Below are 14515 nucleotides of genomic sequence, written 5' to 3'. Positions count from 1 at the left end.
TCATCTACACAGCAGAAACGTTCAATACAAAACCCGTACACACCAATTTGGATTAAACAATTTGAACCGTTCGTAAAGGTGTGTCATCTCTATGAAAGTGATCTGGTTTGGTATAACCAACCACTAAAAAGGACATCAGCAGGACACATATGCAGCACAAGGTAATGGCACGAGTCTTCACAAAAATAGGTGACCATGATGGTAAGTTCACTTGATTTATTTGCAACTAATCTGATGATTACAGATTGATAAAAGCACATAAATATTTCAAACTAACAATTGACGAACTGTCGACCATTCACAAAGTACAGTTTCTCACAAACTCGTAACTACGTCTGTAAACAGAATGAATCAGAAAGGGTTAAACAGGAGACATCTTGGGACAGGAAGAAAAAAACTCGTTAAATTTGTTTCTCTTGACAAAAGTATTCTAAAAGTCAAAACATGTTTATCATCTTGGTTTTGATGTGTGTAAAATTGACTTGATTACTACCATTACACAGAGCTGTATTAAACAACACTGCTGTCCATACATGGGTTTTTCCTGTGAGTAGGTTTTCATTTGTGTAGGTTTCCCAAGTCGTAGAAAAAACAAACATCGTTACTATGCCTATCAATGTAATGGTTAAATGCTACTTTAGGCAAAACTAACACGACAGTCTTTCTTCAACCTGTTTTCTAAGTCATTACAACAATACTGAGGATCTTTTAAACACAGCCAAGTATATCAGTACACTGCATGATAAATTGCTTATGAGAGCACTAGCTAAATTATACAATGGTGCCGTTGTATAATGTCAATGGTCGACAATAAAACAATATTCATAAAATGAGATCATATTAATGATTTGTTTCATACATTCCTATAACTACTCATTGAATGCACTAACACACATCAGATTTACAGGGACATTGGAACACTTTTGTAAGTGTAAGCAGCACATAAAAATACCATACATATTAAAGCACAAACAAGGACATATATATTTGCGTTTGTTCGAGAGCAATATAAAAGTCACATCATTTTAACTATTTGTTTTATAAATTCTAATAACATACTCATTGAATGCATTGACACACTTCAAACATACAGGCATGTGGGTAAACATATTTGAAAGTGTACATAGAACATCTTACATAAAACATACATATTAAGGCATAAAACAAACACTGCACACATTTTCAAAAGATCACAATCAAAGACACTGCCAATTTCTTCCTACGATCCAATAATTTAGATGATAGTTTTGTATTGTATATACACGAAAATTCAGTAACAGTGAATCATATTCTCAGAGGAGGAATATTCATTGTTGCTTTTCTTCATTTTGTTTTCATGTAGTCCACTCGTCCGACAATAACATTCATCACTCTGAAGCACAATGTTCATCACAGTATTAACGAAGCACAGGTTCACACATTGTTCATAACGTTATTCACAACATAGTTAATAGTGTAGTAAGATCTTTTGTAATAAGATCCATTCGTTATGTCTGGTTAGCATTCTTGAATTATTGTCACTATCCAATGCATGCATTAGAGCGCACAATCAGCATAGGCATGCAATGCATAACGAACAGCCTCGTTATGTTGACGCTTATTGCTTTCTCATTTGAGTCATCATAAGCATTCGCCGTTCTTTCCTGTCACCAATGGCCTTGCAGTCTGGACATACAAGCTGTTCTCCAGTCGAATACACATGACCTAAAAGAGACATGAAATTAGCTAACATAAATCACGAAATTTCACATATGTCTTAAATGCAGTTATGTGAATGTGGGTACCAGTATATACATGTCAACATAGTCTTCTATACAGTTCTGAAATTCTTAAAATCCAAAGATGTACCAATATTGTAATGTTGATACCTTACAAAATTTTTTACAAAGTAACTTATAAAGTGAGTATAAGTTCATTATGCCCCAGTGTGTGAATAAAGGTCGATAAAGGTAGTACGCACCTCTCCTGCAGGAGAACCACTTTCCAGAAGCTGGTCCTATATTGCCAACCAGCTTCACCTTCTGTTGTACCTTATCAGTGGGCACGGTATCCCCCAGTATGTTAAATAGAGTTCTAACTCTGGTCTGCTTCTCCTCTGTGTATGGCTTTCCTGACAACAGAACGTCTTTCAGCATTGGCAAATAGATTCGCATCAGTGTAGTCTGTCTTTCATGGCCACATCTAAGATATACCAAAACTGCTCTGTGTCTGAGGAGTTCATTCTTGGCATCGTATTGCTCTTGCTCACTGAAGACTTGTCTTGGAGTTTTCAGCCATTTGTAGAGCAAATCTACCTCCTCTGAGCTTGAGGGATCGTCATTCACAAATGTGGTCACTGTATATTTTTTGTATTCAGCAGATACCTTTTTCAATGCATCTAGGAGGTGAAACTGGTTTTCCAGCGCAGAGAGTCCGGCCACTGTGTTGGTGTAACCTCGGTGGAACATGGTTGTCTTCATGCCATTCTCTTCCTGTTCTTCCTCATACCTCACTTCCATCATAAGTCTTTGTTTCGTTGTGTGGAACCTTGTCTTTTTCTCATTGCAGAGCTTTTTAACGACTTCAATATTCTTCACATTCTTCTTGACCACAGACCCATATCTCACATTGTGCCTGATCACTGTCTTACAATGTGGGCAGACTTTCAGTTTGATCTCCTCTGAGTTTTGGTTCATATAGTGGTCAAGTACTGACACTTCTACAATGTGACCACAGTCCTCAAGGAATACAAATCGTGCACCAGGCGTTGGATTTACTTTCATGATTTCATCTTTGTGGCAAATGCCGCATTGTTTTGGGCATGGTTCTCCACACAGACCTATGCATGGGTGTTTACAAGGTAGCTTCCTCTTGCATGGTTCATTGCAGGGTGGTCTGTCACAAGGCTCGCAGCAGGGAAGTGTACATCTGTGATGTTCACATTCCCATACGCATGGCTGACTGCACGGATCACAGGGCTCCCCACAATATTTCGTGCATTTTCTGTGCTGACAGCGATTTTGACATGCTTTTCTGCATGGATTACATTCAGAACATCCAGATACACAGACATGTCCACAGATCAGAGTATCTTTACACATCTTGCGACATGGTATGTGCAGCCTTCCTTCATGACATCGTGTACAGTCACCTTCACATTTATGCCCACATTTCAGAAGTTCAGAACATTTGGCTTCGCATTGTGCTGATGCTTTCCTCGTACAAAGGACGTCGCCTGTGTGCCCGCATCTAAATGTTTTTCACGACTGCTGTACACCCATGTTTCATGGAACAGGTGTTTCCACATGTGTGTCCACACTCAAGGGCTGTGTTACATTCGGCCTGGCAAGAAAATGTGCTGGGCTCTTTGAAGCATGGAACCATCTGTTTGTGTTGACATTTTGGAATAATCTTTTCAACACGTATCATGCATTTTCCACATTCTTCATGGCAACGCTGGGGACACTGGTGACCATTGCTGCAGTGTTTTGGTGCATTGCTTCCTGCAAATATAATCTTTGTGCTCAGGGTCATAAGGATGACACAGCAATGTGCACACGTGTCCACATTCAAGTCTGAAGACACATGGCTTCAGACAGCCCCCCTTCAGGGGCTTTCTTGAAATCATCTGGGCTTTGAACACTGATTCCTGTTTCTGTGGGGTGGTTTTGGCAATAAAGGTTCAATGTTGGACCCGTTTTACCGTTCTTCTTCAGATCTGTCAAGATATCCTTCCATAATAAACTCTGCTGGGAAAGAAGATTAAAGTTGCCAATGACAAAGAGTCCAATTTTAGCTCTTGACAGAGCTACACATATGCGGTTCTCTATTTTCAAAAACCCAACGCTTCCTTCAGCATTGCTTCTGACAAGAGATAACAGGATAACGTCGTTCTCTTCTCCTTGGTAATTGTCAACAACTGTCAGTCTCATTCCTTGGAAGTCCTGTTTTGGCATCATCTTCTTCAGTTTAAGCAGCTGACCTGAATAGGTTGTGAGGACAGTGATTCGTGATTTGTCATATCCCTGCTTCAGGAGATAACTGCAGAGGGCAACTATATATGTTGCCTCATATGTGTTAGAATGACTCATCATATCTGTATCATGCTCCTCTTGGTTGTTGTGATCTATGAAGAACATGTTGGCAGATATTCCCTTCACTTTCTCGTAGCGAAGTACAGATGGGTGATCCTGAAGTTTTGGATATATGTGACGCATCACAGTGGATATTTCTGGCCTCATCCTGTGCTGAAGGGCGAGAGTATCACAATGGATTCCATTATCAATCATTCTTTCGAACAATGACAAATCTAGGTTAAACTTTTTGGCCAGATTATACACTGTTGGGTTAGGTTTCAGTTGCTTGTGATCTCCAATGAGTATCAGTTGTTCACACTTCTTGCTTAAAGTGCTGATGATGTGTCCTTCAAGAACCTCAGCTGCTTCTTCTACTACAATGATACGTGGACCAATTTCTGCAAGGGCTTGTTGATAACGTGCTGCTGCAGTAGTTGTCATGCCAATAACTGTAGCTTCTCGTAGTATCTGCATGTCTTCATTCATTTGCAGCTCTTTGTATTCTGCCACAACCTCCCGGTAGCTCTGCTCTTTTGCGTGTATATCCTTCTGTAACTTTTCACAAAATTTGTACACCCAGTGTCTGTAAAGCCTCCATCTGTCCTCCATGGTCAGCATCCATGGGTCTCTAACACGAAGTGCTTCCATTTCCCACATTCTCTGTGTGGATTTTAGCTGCTTCAACATTCGACGCTTAATGTTTTTTCTTTCCTTTCTTGTGTATTGAAATCCTGTTGCTGTTCCTACCGGCATTTGGTTTTTGTCAAACGAGGCAACATCTAAAGCCACATATTTATCTCTTTGATTCTGGAGACCTCTGATCTTCTTTTGTTTAATTTCAAACTCATTGGTGGGGAAGTCATCTGTATCCATGTCATGAACCCGGCGCTGTGCTTGGACAATCCCTGCCTCTTCTTGAACGTCAATCTCCTCAACTTCTTCATCATATTCCTGTTCAAATGCGTCTTGCCTCTGATCTCCAAAAGTTGCAATTGTAGCCTCCATGCTGCCAACTCCAAGCCATTCTACTATGAAGGACATTGGAAATGGCAACTTGTGATGGTATTCAGTTTCTTGTTGTCTGTGCATTCTTCTCATCGTTGCTAATATTGTGTCATAATGACTTTTCATATATGGCCTCAATACATCTTCATGCAAAACTGTCTTTTCGGCATCCTCTAATTTCATTCCAACTTCTTCAATCTGATACTGAAGTTCAAGCATTCTGTTTTTTGTCTCCCATCGCCTTTTACCAACATTCTTCATATCTCGATCCTTGTCCCTGTCGTTTCTCATCTTTTGTCTATTAGCCCTCAACGAGTAACGTTCAAGTTGCTCATTTGAAATTCTGCTGCCTACTCTGATGACACTGCCCTTGTAGAAACTAATTATTCCCTCTAGAAACTGATCTAAGGCATGGTTTGTGTAACACACGACCAACATAGGTGTGAGTTGCTGCCTTTTCCACATCTGGTCATTATGAAGAAGAGCTTTGACAATTTTCAACCCAACATAAGTCTTTCCAGTGCCAGGTGGACCTTGTATGATTGAAAACTCCTTTGTCAAAGCTGTTTTCAGGGCCTGGAACTGTGAATTATCAACATGGAGTGTCTCTGGAGAGGGCCAGTCCCTATTTTCCAAGACATGAACACTTTTGCCACATCTCGAATCATGACTGAAGAAATAGCTTACTTCACGCCCTTGAGAAAGTAGGTGTTTGTCTTCCCGCAAATCAATTTTGTCATCAATCAGTGGGCGCAGATCAAACTTTGGTGATTTTCCTTCAATTGACACTGCCTCCTTGAGATACTTTGGAGGACTGACAGTGTTTTTGCATGCAACAATGTACTTTTCAAATGGTAGGTCTCCCTCCTTTATCTTTTGTAAACCTCGTAGCACATGACGATAAGCTTCAAAGAAAGCTGTTGTCTCCACCATGACAAACTTTGTGTCAAAGTGCCTCTTGTCAAGATCTTCAGACTCTTCAAAAAGTACATCTACACACCCTTCTCTCAGTAGCTTAGGATCTCGCTCAGTGATGGTTGCAAACAAGAGAGTCTTAAAATTATCCTTTGATAGACAAAGTAAGGATCCATAAATGAGTCTCTTCGAATTTTCCCACCTAACACGTTGAAGATTGCTCACATCAAAAGATATTCTGTGAAGTAGACCATTGTTGGAGCACAAAGTCCTAACAATGTGCACATCATGATACACTCTGATATCCTTCAAACGCTGTCCTCGCTTACCAGGAGCTTCTGCAACAAGGTAGGCTTCTATGCCTTCTCTCAGGGGACAAATAAAATCCTCCCTCAGAAGTCGGAATTGTACATCGAGATAATGGTCCAGATCCCTGTAGCCGCCAACTGATTTGTTTTTTCTGAGGAATGGTTTTTCACTTGGATGAATATCATCAGCATTTGGAAAAATAGATACATGTCTGAAATCATCAGGTGGGCCACCCTCTTTGAGCTCATCCCTCTCTGCCTGCTTGCTCCTTGATTGGTCAAGCACAGTAGCCTTTAGTTCCTGGAGTGCGGAAATGTTTGACAGAATGTCCCGCGGAATGTTGTCAGATGTCCTTTGCATTTTGTGAATTTCATTTGTCAAGAGATGCTCCAAACCGAGAACCTTCATTTCCATGGCAGAGTGAGGTAGCCGAATATAAAGTTCCTTCATAAATATTGCCAGGTCTCCAAGAAAGTTTCTTCTTTCTTCTTCAGTTAATGACAACCCGCGAATACTACTTCCCAAGACACCCGATACATGTTCATAAAATTGAGACTGTCGAATAGTAAGTAGAATTCTGTTGAAACTTTCAGGAGCAGTTGTGCAACGACATGCTTTGGCTATAACACTCACAAAGGTGTACACCTCACGTTGATTAAGAGATTTTTGATTCAAGAAAAGGCCAATTCCTGACTCCAATCCCAGCGTCATTACAATGGTGGAAGGGTCTTTTTCCCTGAGTTCTTCAAGTTGGGTTAAATTCAGTCCCTCTCTTCTGCCTCCTCGTCCTCTTCCTCTATAACCTCTGCTATGATGTCCTCTCGCTCCATCTCCACAGATTCCTCTTCCTCTGTATCCCCCTCTGTGATGCCCTCGCTCTCCTTCTACATTTGTTCCTCTTCCTCTAAAACCTCCACTACTGTGACCTGTGCCTCTGTCATCATAGTATCTACCTCTTCCTCGACCTCTGGATCCACCTCTTCCTTCTCCCCATCTTAGTTCACCGCTGATTGATCTGTCTGTCGACCATGCTCTGACTCCCCTTTCTTCTCCAGATCTTTCGTGGTCGCCACCATCATCATCCCACCTCCGCCCTGACCCTCCTGTACGATCGTACCGACGTGTCTGTTCTGTGTTGTCTTCATGTTCGTAGTGATGACTTCTGGCAGATATTCTGAAAGATCATATTTGTATCTGAATTTTGTCCATTTCACATTCGTTACAGATAAACATTCTTAATATGTAATGGCAGCATATTACATGTTTATGGAAATATTTTAACCCATTTGAAATCAAGATTGTATTACGGCAATAAGCATCAAGATTTCATTGAATGTCATTCAATGTCTTGAATGTTTGTGGTTACAAAGTTACGAATGAAAATGAAATCTTTCTACAAATAAATATCTTGAATCGTGAATTAAATCTTACTCTGAGTTGAACAGAAACCCCGGTGTTGAGGAACGTCTGGACATAGCTTTGGGTTATACCATCTCCCTAGAAAATAAAGAGCAATCTACACTATAGGTATTCCTTGAATGCGTAAAAATAAATATATCAGGAGGGTTAACATACACAATCATGTTTAATAATCTTCTTCAATATTCTAATAATCACCAGAAAAACAATATATTAGTATAGACTAACGGCAACACAAACTTTACCCATTTGCAATAGCAAAAAAAAATCAAAACCAATGAGTTCGAACTTCAAACTGAAAAACTGTAAAACATATCATCCTACGGTGTCCTCTCACTTAGCCAGATTCTGTCAAAACAGGTCTCTCACATAGCCGGAGTTCTATATTCTTCACGCTACTCCACATTTCCTTTTGTCAGGAGAGAGTTGGGGTTGAGGGGGTGGCCGGTAGGGGTTGCGGCTCGTTCAGACGGGGTACATAAATGATATGGTGGCATGTGAGGCACTCACACAGACAGAAAGGACGTCACTGGTATGCCATGTTACCTGTGCAAAGGGGCGGGTGCTGGGTGTGATACGGACGGGAGCCACCTGTGCTTGGCAGACTTCTATTGTGAAAATACACCACGCACAGAAAATCGGCATGCATGTATTATACATACACACGTCCTGACTATTCAAAGAAATATCTGCTTTCGTGAAAACAGTGAGTGAGTGAGTAAGGGTTTACGTCGCTTTTAGCAATATTCCAGCAATATAGCCGCGGAGGACAGAAACTGACTTCACACACAGTACCCATGCGGGGAATCGAACCGGGTCTTCAGCGTGACGAGCGGACGCTTTAACCATTAGGTTACCCCACCGCCCCTCCGTGAATACAACACACCACAGCCAGATCAATGCCAAAAGAATACTGTTTCCCCACTATAACATGCTATTTTTATAGTCACCATCATCAGAAAATAAACAGACTAGAAGGACCTATCCAAGGGTATGCCTTTGAACGTATGAGAAAAAAGGTCATGGACCAATTTCCTAGAAAATATAAAACGTCAGTGCAAAAGAAAAGCCATCTTATCAGCGGCGTTCATTGCGCGCAAAACGCAGAACAGCAATAAAGTTCATATTGTCCAAGCTTATATGTATATGTCGACCGTGGAACTAGCACGGAATTAAGACAAAAATATGTCCAAACGCCTGTAGTTGGATATACAATACACAAATTACAATTACAGAGACGTAAGTCGAACTGTGATTCCAACCTAACTATGAAGAGACAAGTCCAGCAAGAGGGTGTATCCTACTTGTGGCTGTAAATACTGGTGCAGTAGGAATACCACCTTGCCTGACAGTATAGATGTAAAGATATATACTGTATAGAGAGGGTTGACAGACAAAGAGACGCTAATTCAGATAAAGAAGTAGAGGGTAATGTCCTAGTAACTCTCCATTCCTTAAAAATAATGGAGCCGAGGCCCCGGAGGGGCCGAGGCACATTATTTTTAAGGAATGGAGAGTTACGAGGATATTACCCTACTTAAAGGTCACATGCAACGTAAAACACAACTTTGCAGATTCTGATACCTTTCGGTATGGACTTACCGAAACAAAGCGTCAAAAATGCAAATTCAACTTATAAAGTTGAAAAATAACGCGATGAAAAAAAACGCACGAAATCGGAGTTCAAACGTTTCACTAATTTTCCCCAGACTTTTCTGGGGAAAACGGGTTTCAACAGCTGGGCTGCGCTCATAGCACGTGCGCAGTGAAATAGGTTCGCGCAACTTGGAAGCGGGTTGTCCGGTGAATACTCGGTGAAGGCTTTGGTGTGAGCTATTTTTCTAATGTCTTGTTGATATCTCGCAGGCGCGAGCTTTTTATATGTTATGACAGTAAATTAACTGTTTATATAATTTCACCACATGTTCTTCTTACCGAGTCACTTTCTCAGTTCGATACTTAAAAGCAACGTCATTATTTAGCGTTGACAGAATTTCTAACTGTGATATAGATATGTCGTTGTCACAGACAAAATTCAATGTCTTGTTTTATTGACATCTGTGTGTCTGCCTGCCTGTCTGCTAATGACAATATTCAATACACATCTGCTATCACTGACCACATGCAATTTGAACTTAACACCAATCAGGCTATACACCATAAACAAAATGCATTGATTTATGGCCCGAGTTCGGCCTCTGTCACATTATGTAATTACACAGACAGGCAGGTGTGATAGTTGAACACATGACATGTTATGATGTCTGTTGATTGCAAAATGTTATACACAAAAAATGAGCATGTATTTACAAAAACCCAACATCTCTACATATACACACACAATAAGCCGTGAGGGCATATGCAAATGAACCAGCCGTTACACTTGAGTGCACACCCACCCGCTCTGACTGGGTTCGGTATCCCGGCTGCTTCGTTTCTTGGGAAGTAAACCGAAGTACACAATATTGCACTTTTGATTTGCGATTGTACGCTTATAATTTTGTTTATATGTTTTTTTATAACCAGCAATGTATATTATATGTCACGAATAAGTGATAATTGTGTTTTAATTATGTTTGATTTTTTGGTTGCATGTGACCTTTAAATTACATTCGAAGTATTGGGAATATTTCTGTTGTCAAAATGACAAAATGAAGGTTTTATTTTGAAACTGGTACACATCGCTCCATTCCTGAAAAGTAATGGAGCGAACAGACAATAGAATGACGTCACAAATGTAATTTAAGCAATGGCCTTGCCTCGGACTTACTGGTATGACGACAAACAACTCCCAGTGAATAGCCATTAAAGTTATAAATGCCATTATTACCCTAAAGATAAATTTGTCGAATTCTGATTGGTCAATAGCCAAAGCATACGAAACCATGTATGCCACTCTCCTACCCAGAGTTCCATGCGGCAAGCCAGCATAGTACCTCTGCCACAGGCCAGAAAAATGTGACGATTCGTCACATCTTGCACCGTCCATTCAATATAATGTACAGATTTCTTTTACTCTTTTATTTTTGACGAGTCTACACATCTAACTAAACATCTTTAATAGAATGAATTAGTTTCACTGAGAAAATATCCAAAAACATGTAACACTATTTCGATTTGCGTAGCGATCCTTTCTTTACATAGGTTGTACGGCTCCGTGCTGTCATCGAAGCCGACGGAGAGCAAACGATGCAGCCAGTTTGATATCTAAATATGTACTGTCATAGACCTTACTGTCGCAGTTGTGGAAGAATATATATGTAACAATGTAAAACATTATGAAAAGAGCGCCGAAAAGCTTTCGTGAGTCCAGTCAATTCTTATTATGAATATGCGCGTTTGATTACAAACAAGAGAAAAGTCCGGTCACGTGATATGCAAATTAGCCTGTGGCAGTGATGTTATATTAAGTCATCGCTGTGCCGGAGTGTGCATGTATGCGGATTTTGCAGAGTGCACGGAAGTACATCCCATCAAATCTATCAAGTGACACACTACGCGAGTTGTACAAATGACCTTGACCTTAGATAAGATAAGATAAGATAAGATATTTATTGCATAGCATTCCATGAAGAAACAGTGGCAATATTCTATAAGCTACAAATATTTACACAGTAGGTACAAGAAATATAGATACATTTCACACCTAAATGATGTACATTATAACAATTTTTTTAGAAATCATGTGGTATAATGACATGGAAATAATATATAAGGAGACTATGGTAAGATATAACATTCATTTAAAGTTGTAAAGATATGGTGACATATTTTGGAAATTAATTCAGGACTTCTGTTCGTGAAAATTATTAAGAATTGTTCTTTTTTTTTTTGAGAGTGTAGTAAATTCTTGGTCATAATATAGCATTGTGTGTATAAGTGATTCCCTTTCTTCGTTATACTTGGTACATGATATTATATGGTGTTGCTCATCGTCTAAGACACTGCACATTTCACAGAGACGTTGTTCTAGATTGAATGTAACTGGCTAACTGCTGATCGCTTCGAAATGTTAGGGTTGACGTATACAATTATTAGTATAAACAGAGTAATAAACTGGTTGCCATAATTTCCAATTTGTTTGTGCCAATAAAAAATATATATAATATAATGTTTCTGTATTTCATTTGTCGTTTAACAAAATACAAACTCAAATTCGATCATTTGATGATAAACTAAGCCATCACGAGTGATGTCCCTTTATACCGTTGTTGACTGTCCGATCAAACATACAAGTTTATTGTCCTTTTTTGTTATTTTCTACTGAATGTAATATTTTTAAAGATAAGCTAAATAAATAGATCTTAGGAGTAATAAATTCGTTACATGGTGTTTTGAAAGGGTGTACGGGACTGTAAGACCCAAGTAAATACGGATTTACAAGGGTCTTGCAATCCTGTACACCCTTTCAAATCACTGTGTAACTAACATATGTACACTGCTGATCCACCGTTCACGGCTGCTACACATGGATTACAGCATGTGATGTAGTCCAGCTTACCCTCAAGAGATGTACGAATTATGCATTTCTAAAAACATCGGAGAAGAATAGCATTATATTTGTCATTGCAAAGCACTAGATACTGTGAGGAAACAATATTTACCCACCGATCTAACCTCTTTTCCCAATGAAACAAAGTTTACGAAAATATTATCTGCAAAAACATCTTGAATTTGAATTTGTATTTTTATATATGTTTAGAATATATGCGCTAGTACCACCAAAGTGGTTTATGAGAATAAAGAAATAATTTGAAAATCCGCCATGAAACCAGGCACAAGACTAGCCTGAGCTTATGTGAAATGAACCATGAAATTCTATGTTCAGGTTGATAGTGTACATATATTTTGTAGACTACCTGCAATGTGTCCGATTAGTCTTGTCCGCGGAGAGTAGACTACCTGCAATGTGTCCGATTAGTCTTGTCCACGGAGAGTGGCCCCGTCAACCACCCCGCTCTCCTTATAGTTGGAATATTGCTGAATGAGACGTTAAACGACTAAGAAGTCCCCTATCGCAACTGCACTTCCTGTTTCCGAGAACTGGCGACGTTACTGGGAAATACAGCTGATGTAATGTTACTAGTAAAATGTGCACGGGTGCCTACTTTCGGTTTGGTTTTGCTTTTGTACAGCTTTAATAGTCAGGGTTTCGTTGTGTTCTTTGACATGTGTCAGTGAAGTATGCGTGCGGAGAATTTTATGATGCGTAGGACTGGTTAGGGTAGACCCTGTAGGAGGCGATACAATCGATCTCAAGACTCGTCCAGGTATGAGAACAACGTTTCGAGTTACAGGGGTACATCTGACGCCATGCTATTACAACACCTTCGCTCAATCGTTTTACACAGCCGTGTGCGATTTTTAAGTGGGAGTTCATTACTGAAGGACACAGTACAACACACATTAAACATCGCTATACCACTCAGCACACACTCCACCTCACTATACCACACAACACTCAATATACCACAAAAAACACAACACCTCAATATACCACACAAAAACACTTCATATACCCACAATATACTACAACAAACACACAACACACCCAACACCACACAATATACCACACAACACTCACTATGTAACACAACAAACACTTCACCTCAATATACCTAACAGCACACACTACACCTCACTATACCAAACAACACACTACACTTCACTATACCACACAACACTCACTATATTACACAACAAACACTTCACCTCAATATACAACACAACACACGCTACACCTCACTATACCACACAACACTCACTATATAACATAACAAACACTTCACCTCAATATACCGAGCAACACACACTACACCTCAATATACCACACAACACACACTACACCTCACTATACCACACAACACTCACTATATAACACAATAAACATTTCACCTCAATATACCACACAACACACACTACACCTCATTATACCATACAACACTCACTATATCACACAACAAACACTACACCTCACTATACCACACAGCACTAACTATACCACACAACGCACACTTCACTTCACTATACCACACAACACACAATAGACCTCACTATACCACACAACACTCACTATATACCACAACAAACACTTCACCTCACTATACCACACAACAAACACTTCACCTCAATATACCACACAACACACACTACACCTAACTATACCACACAACACTCACTATATACCACAACAAACACTTCACCTCAATATACCACACAACAAACACTTCACCTCAATATACCACACAACACACACTACACCTAACTATACCACACAACACTCACTATATACCACAACAAACACTTCACCTCAATATACCACACAACACACACCACACCTCACTATACCACACAACACACACTACACCTCACTATACCACACAACACTCACGATATAACACAACAAACACTTCACCTCCAAATACCACACAACAAACACTTCACCTCACTATACCACAGAACACTCACTATACCACACAACAAACACTTCACCTCACTATACCACACACTACACCTCACTATACCACACAGCACACACTACACCTCAATATACCACACAACACACACTACACCTCACTATACCACACAACAAACACTACACCTCACTGTACCACACAACACACACTACACCTCACTATACCACACAACCACTATACCACACAACACACACCACACAACAAACACATCACCTCTAATATACCATACAACACACAATAGACCTCACTATACCACACAACACTCACTATATACCACAACAAACACTTCACCCTCACTATACCACATAACACAACACTTCACCTCAATATACCACA

The 14515-nt window shown here is 39.8% G+C and overlaps 1 protein-coding gene and 1 long non-coding RNA gene across 3 annotated transcripts; both read right to left on the bottom strand.

Moving 5' to 3' along the window:
- Nucleotides 1-1206: 1206 nt before the first annotated feature.
- LOC124269632 lies at nt 1207-10239 on the bottom strand. The gene is made up of 3 exons (XR_006896556.1): nt 10227-10239; nt 9440-9441; nt 1207-1755 (listed from the first exon to the last, which is right to left on the bottom strand). It is a non-coding gene; the product is annotated as an uncharacterized LOC124269632 (long non-coding RNA).
- Nucleotides 1207-12767, bottom strand: LOC124269631 (NFX1-type zinc finger-containing protein 1-like). Of its 2 annotated transcripts, none has more exons than XM_046704667.1 (4): nt 12563-12767; nt 7716-7781; nt 1961-7458; nt 1207-1704 (listed from the first exon to the last, which is right to left on the bottom strand). In XM_046704667.1, the coding sequence occupies exons 2-3, from the start codon at nt 7757-7759 to the stop codon at nt 3549-3551; spliced, it is 3954 nt and encodes a 1317-aa protein (XP_046560623.1). In that variant the 5' UTR covers nt 7760-7781; nt 12563-12767; the 3' UTR covers nt 1207-1704; nt 1961-3548. The 2 variants fall into 2 exon arrangements, with proteins under 2 accessions (XP_046560623.1, XP_046560622.1); XM_046704666.1 differs by having other exon boundaries at nt 12606-12767.
- Nucleotides 12768-14515: the final 1748 nt, after the last annotated feature.

The sequence above is a fragment of the Haliotis rubra genome, unplaced genomic scaffold, assembly GCF_003918875.1.
Source record: "Haliotis rubra isolate DU_JTF1 unplaced genomic scaffold, ASM391887v1 Scf146, whole genome shotgun sequence".
NCBI classification, from domain to species: Eukaryota; Metazoa; Mollusca; class Gastropoda; order Lepetellida; family Haliotidae; genus Haliotis; species Haliotis rubra.
This window is presented reverse-complemented; position numbering and strand designations above follow the sequence as displayed.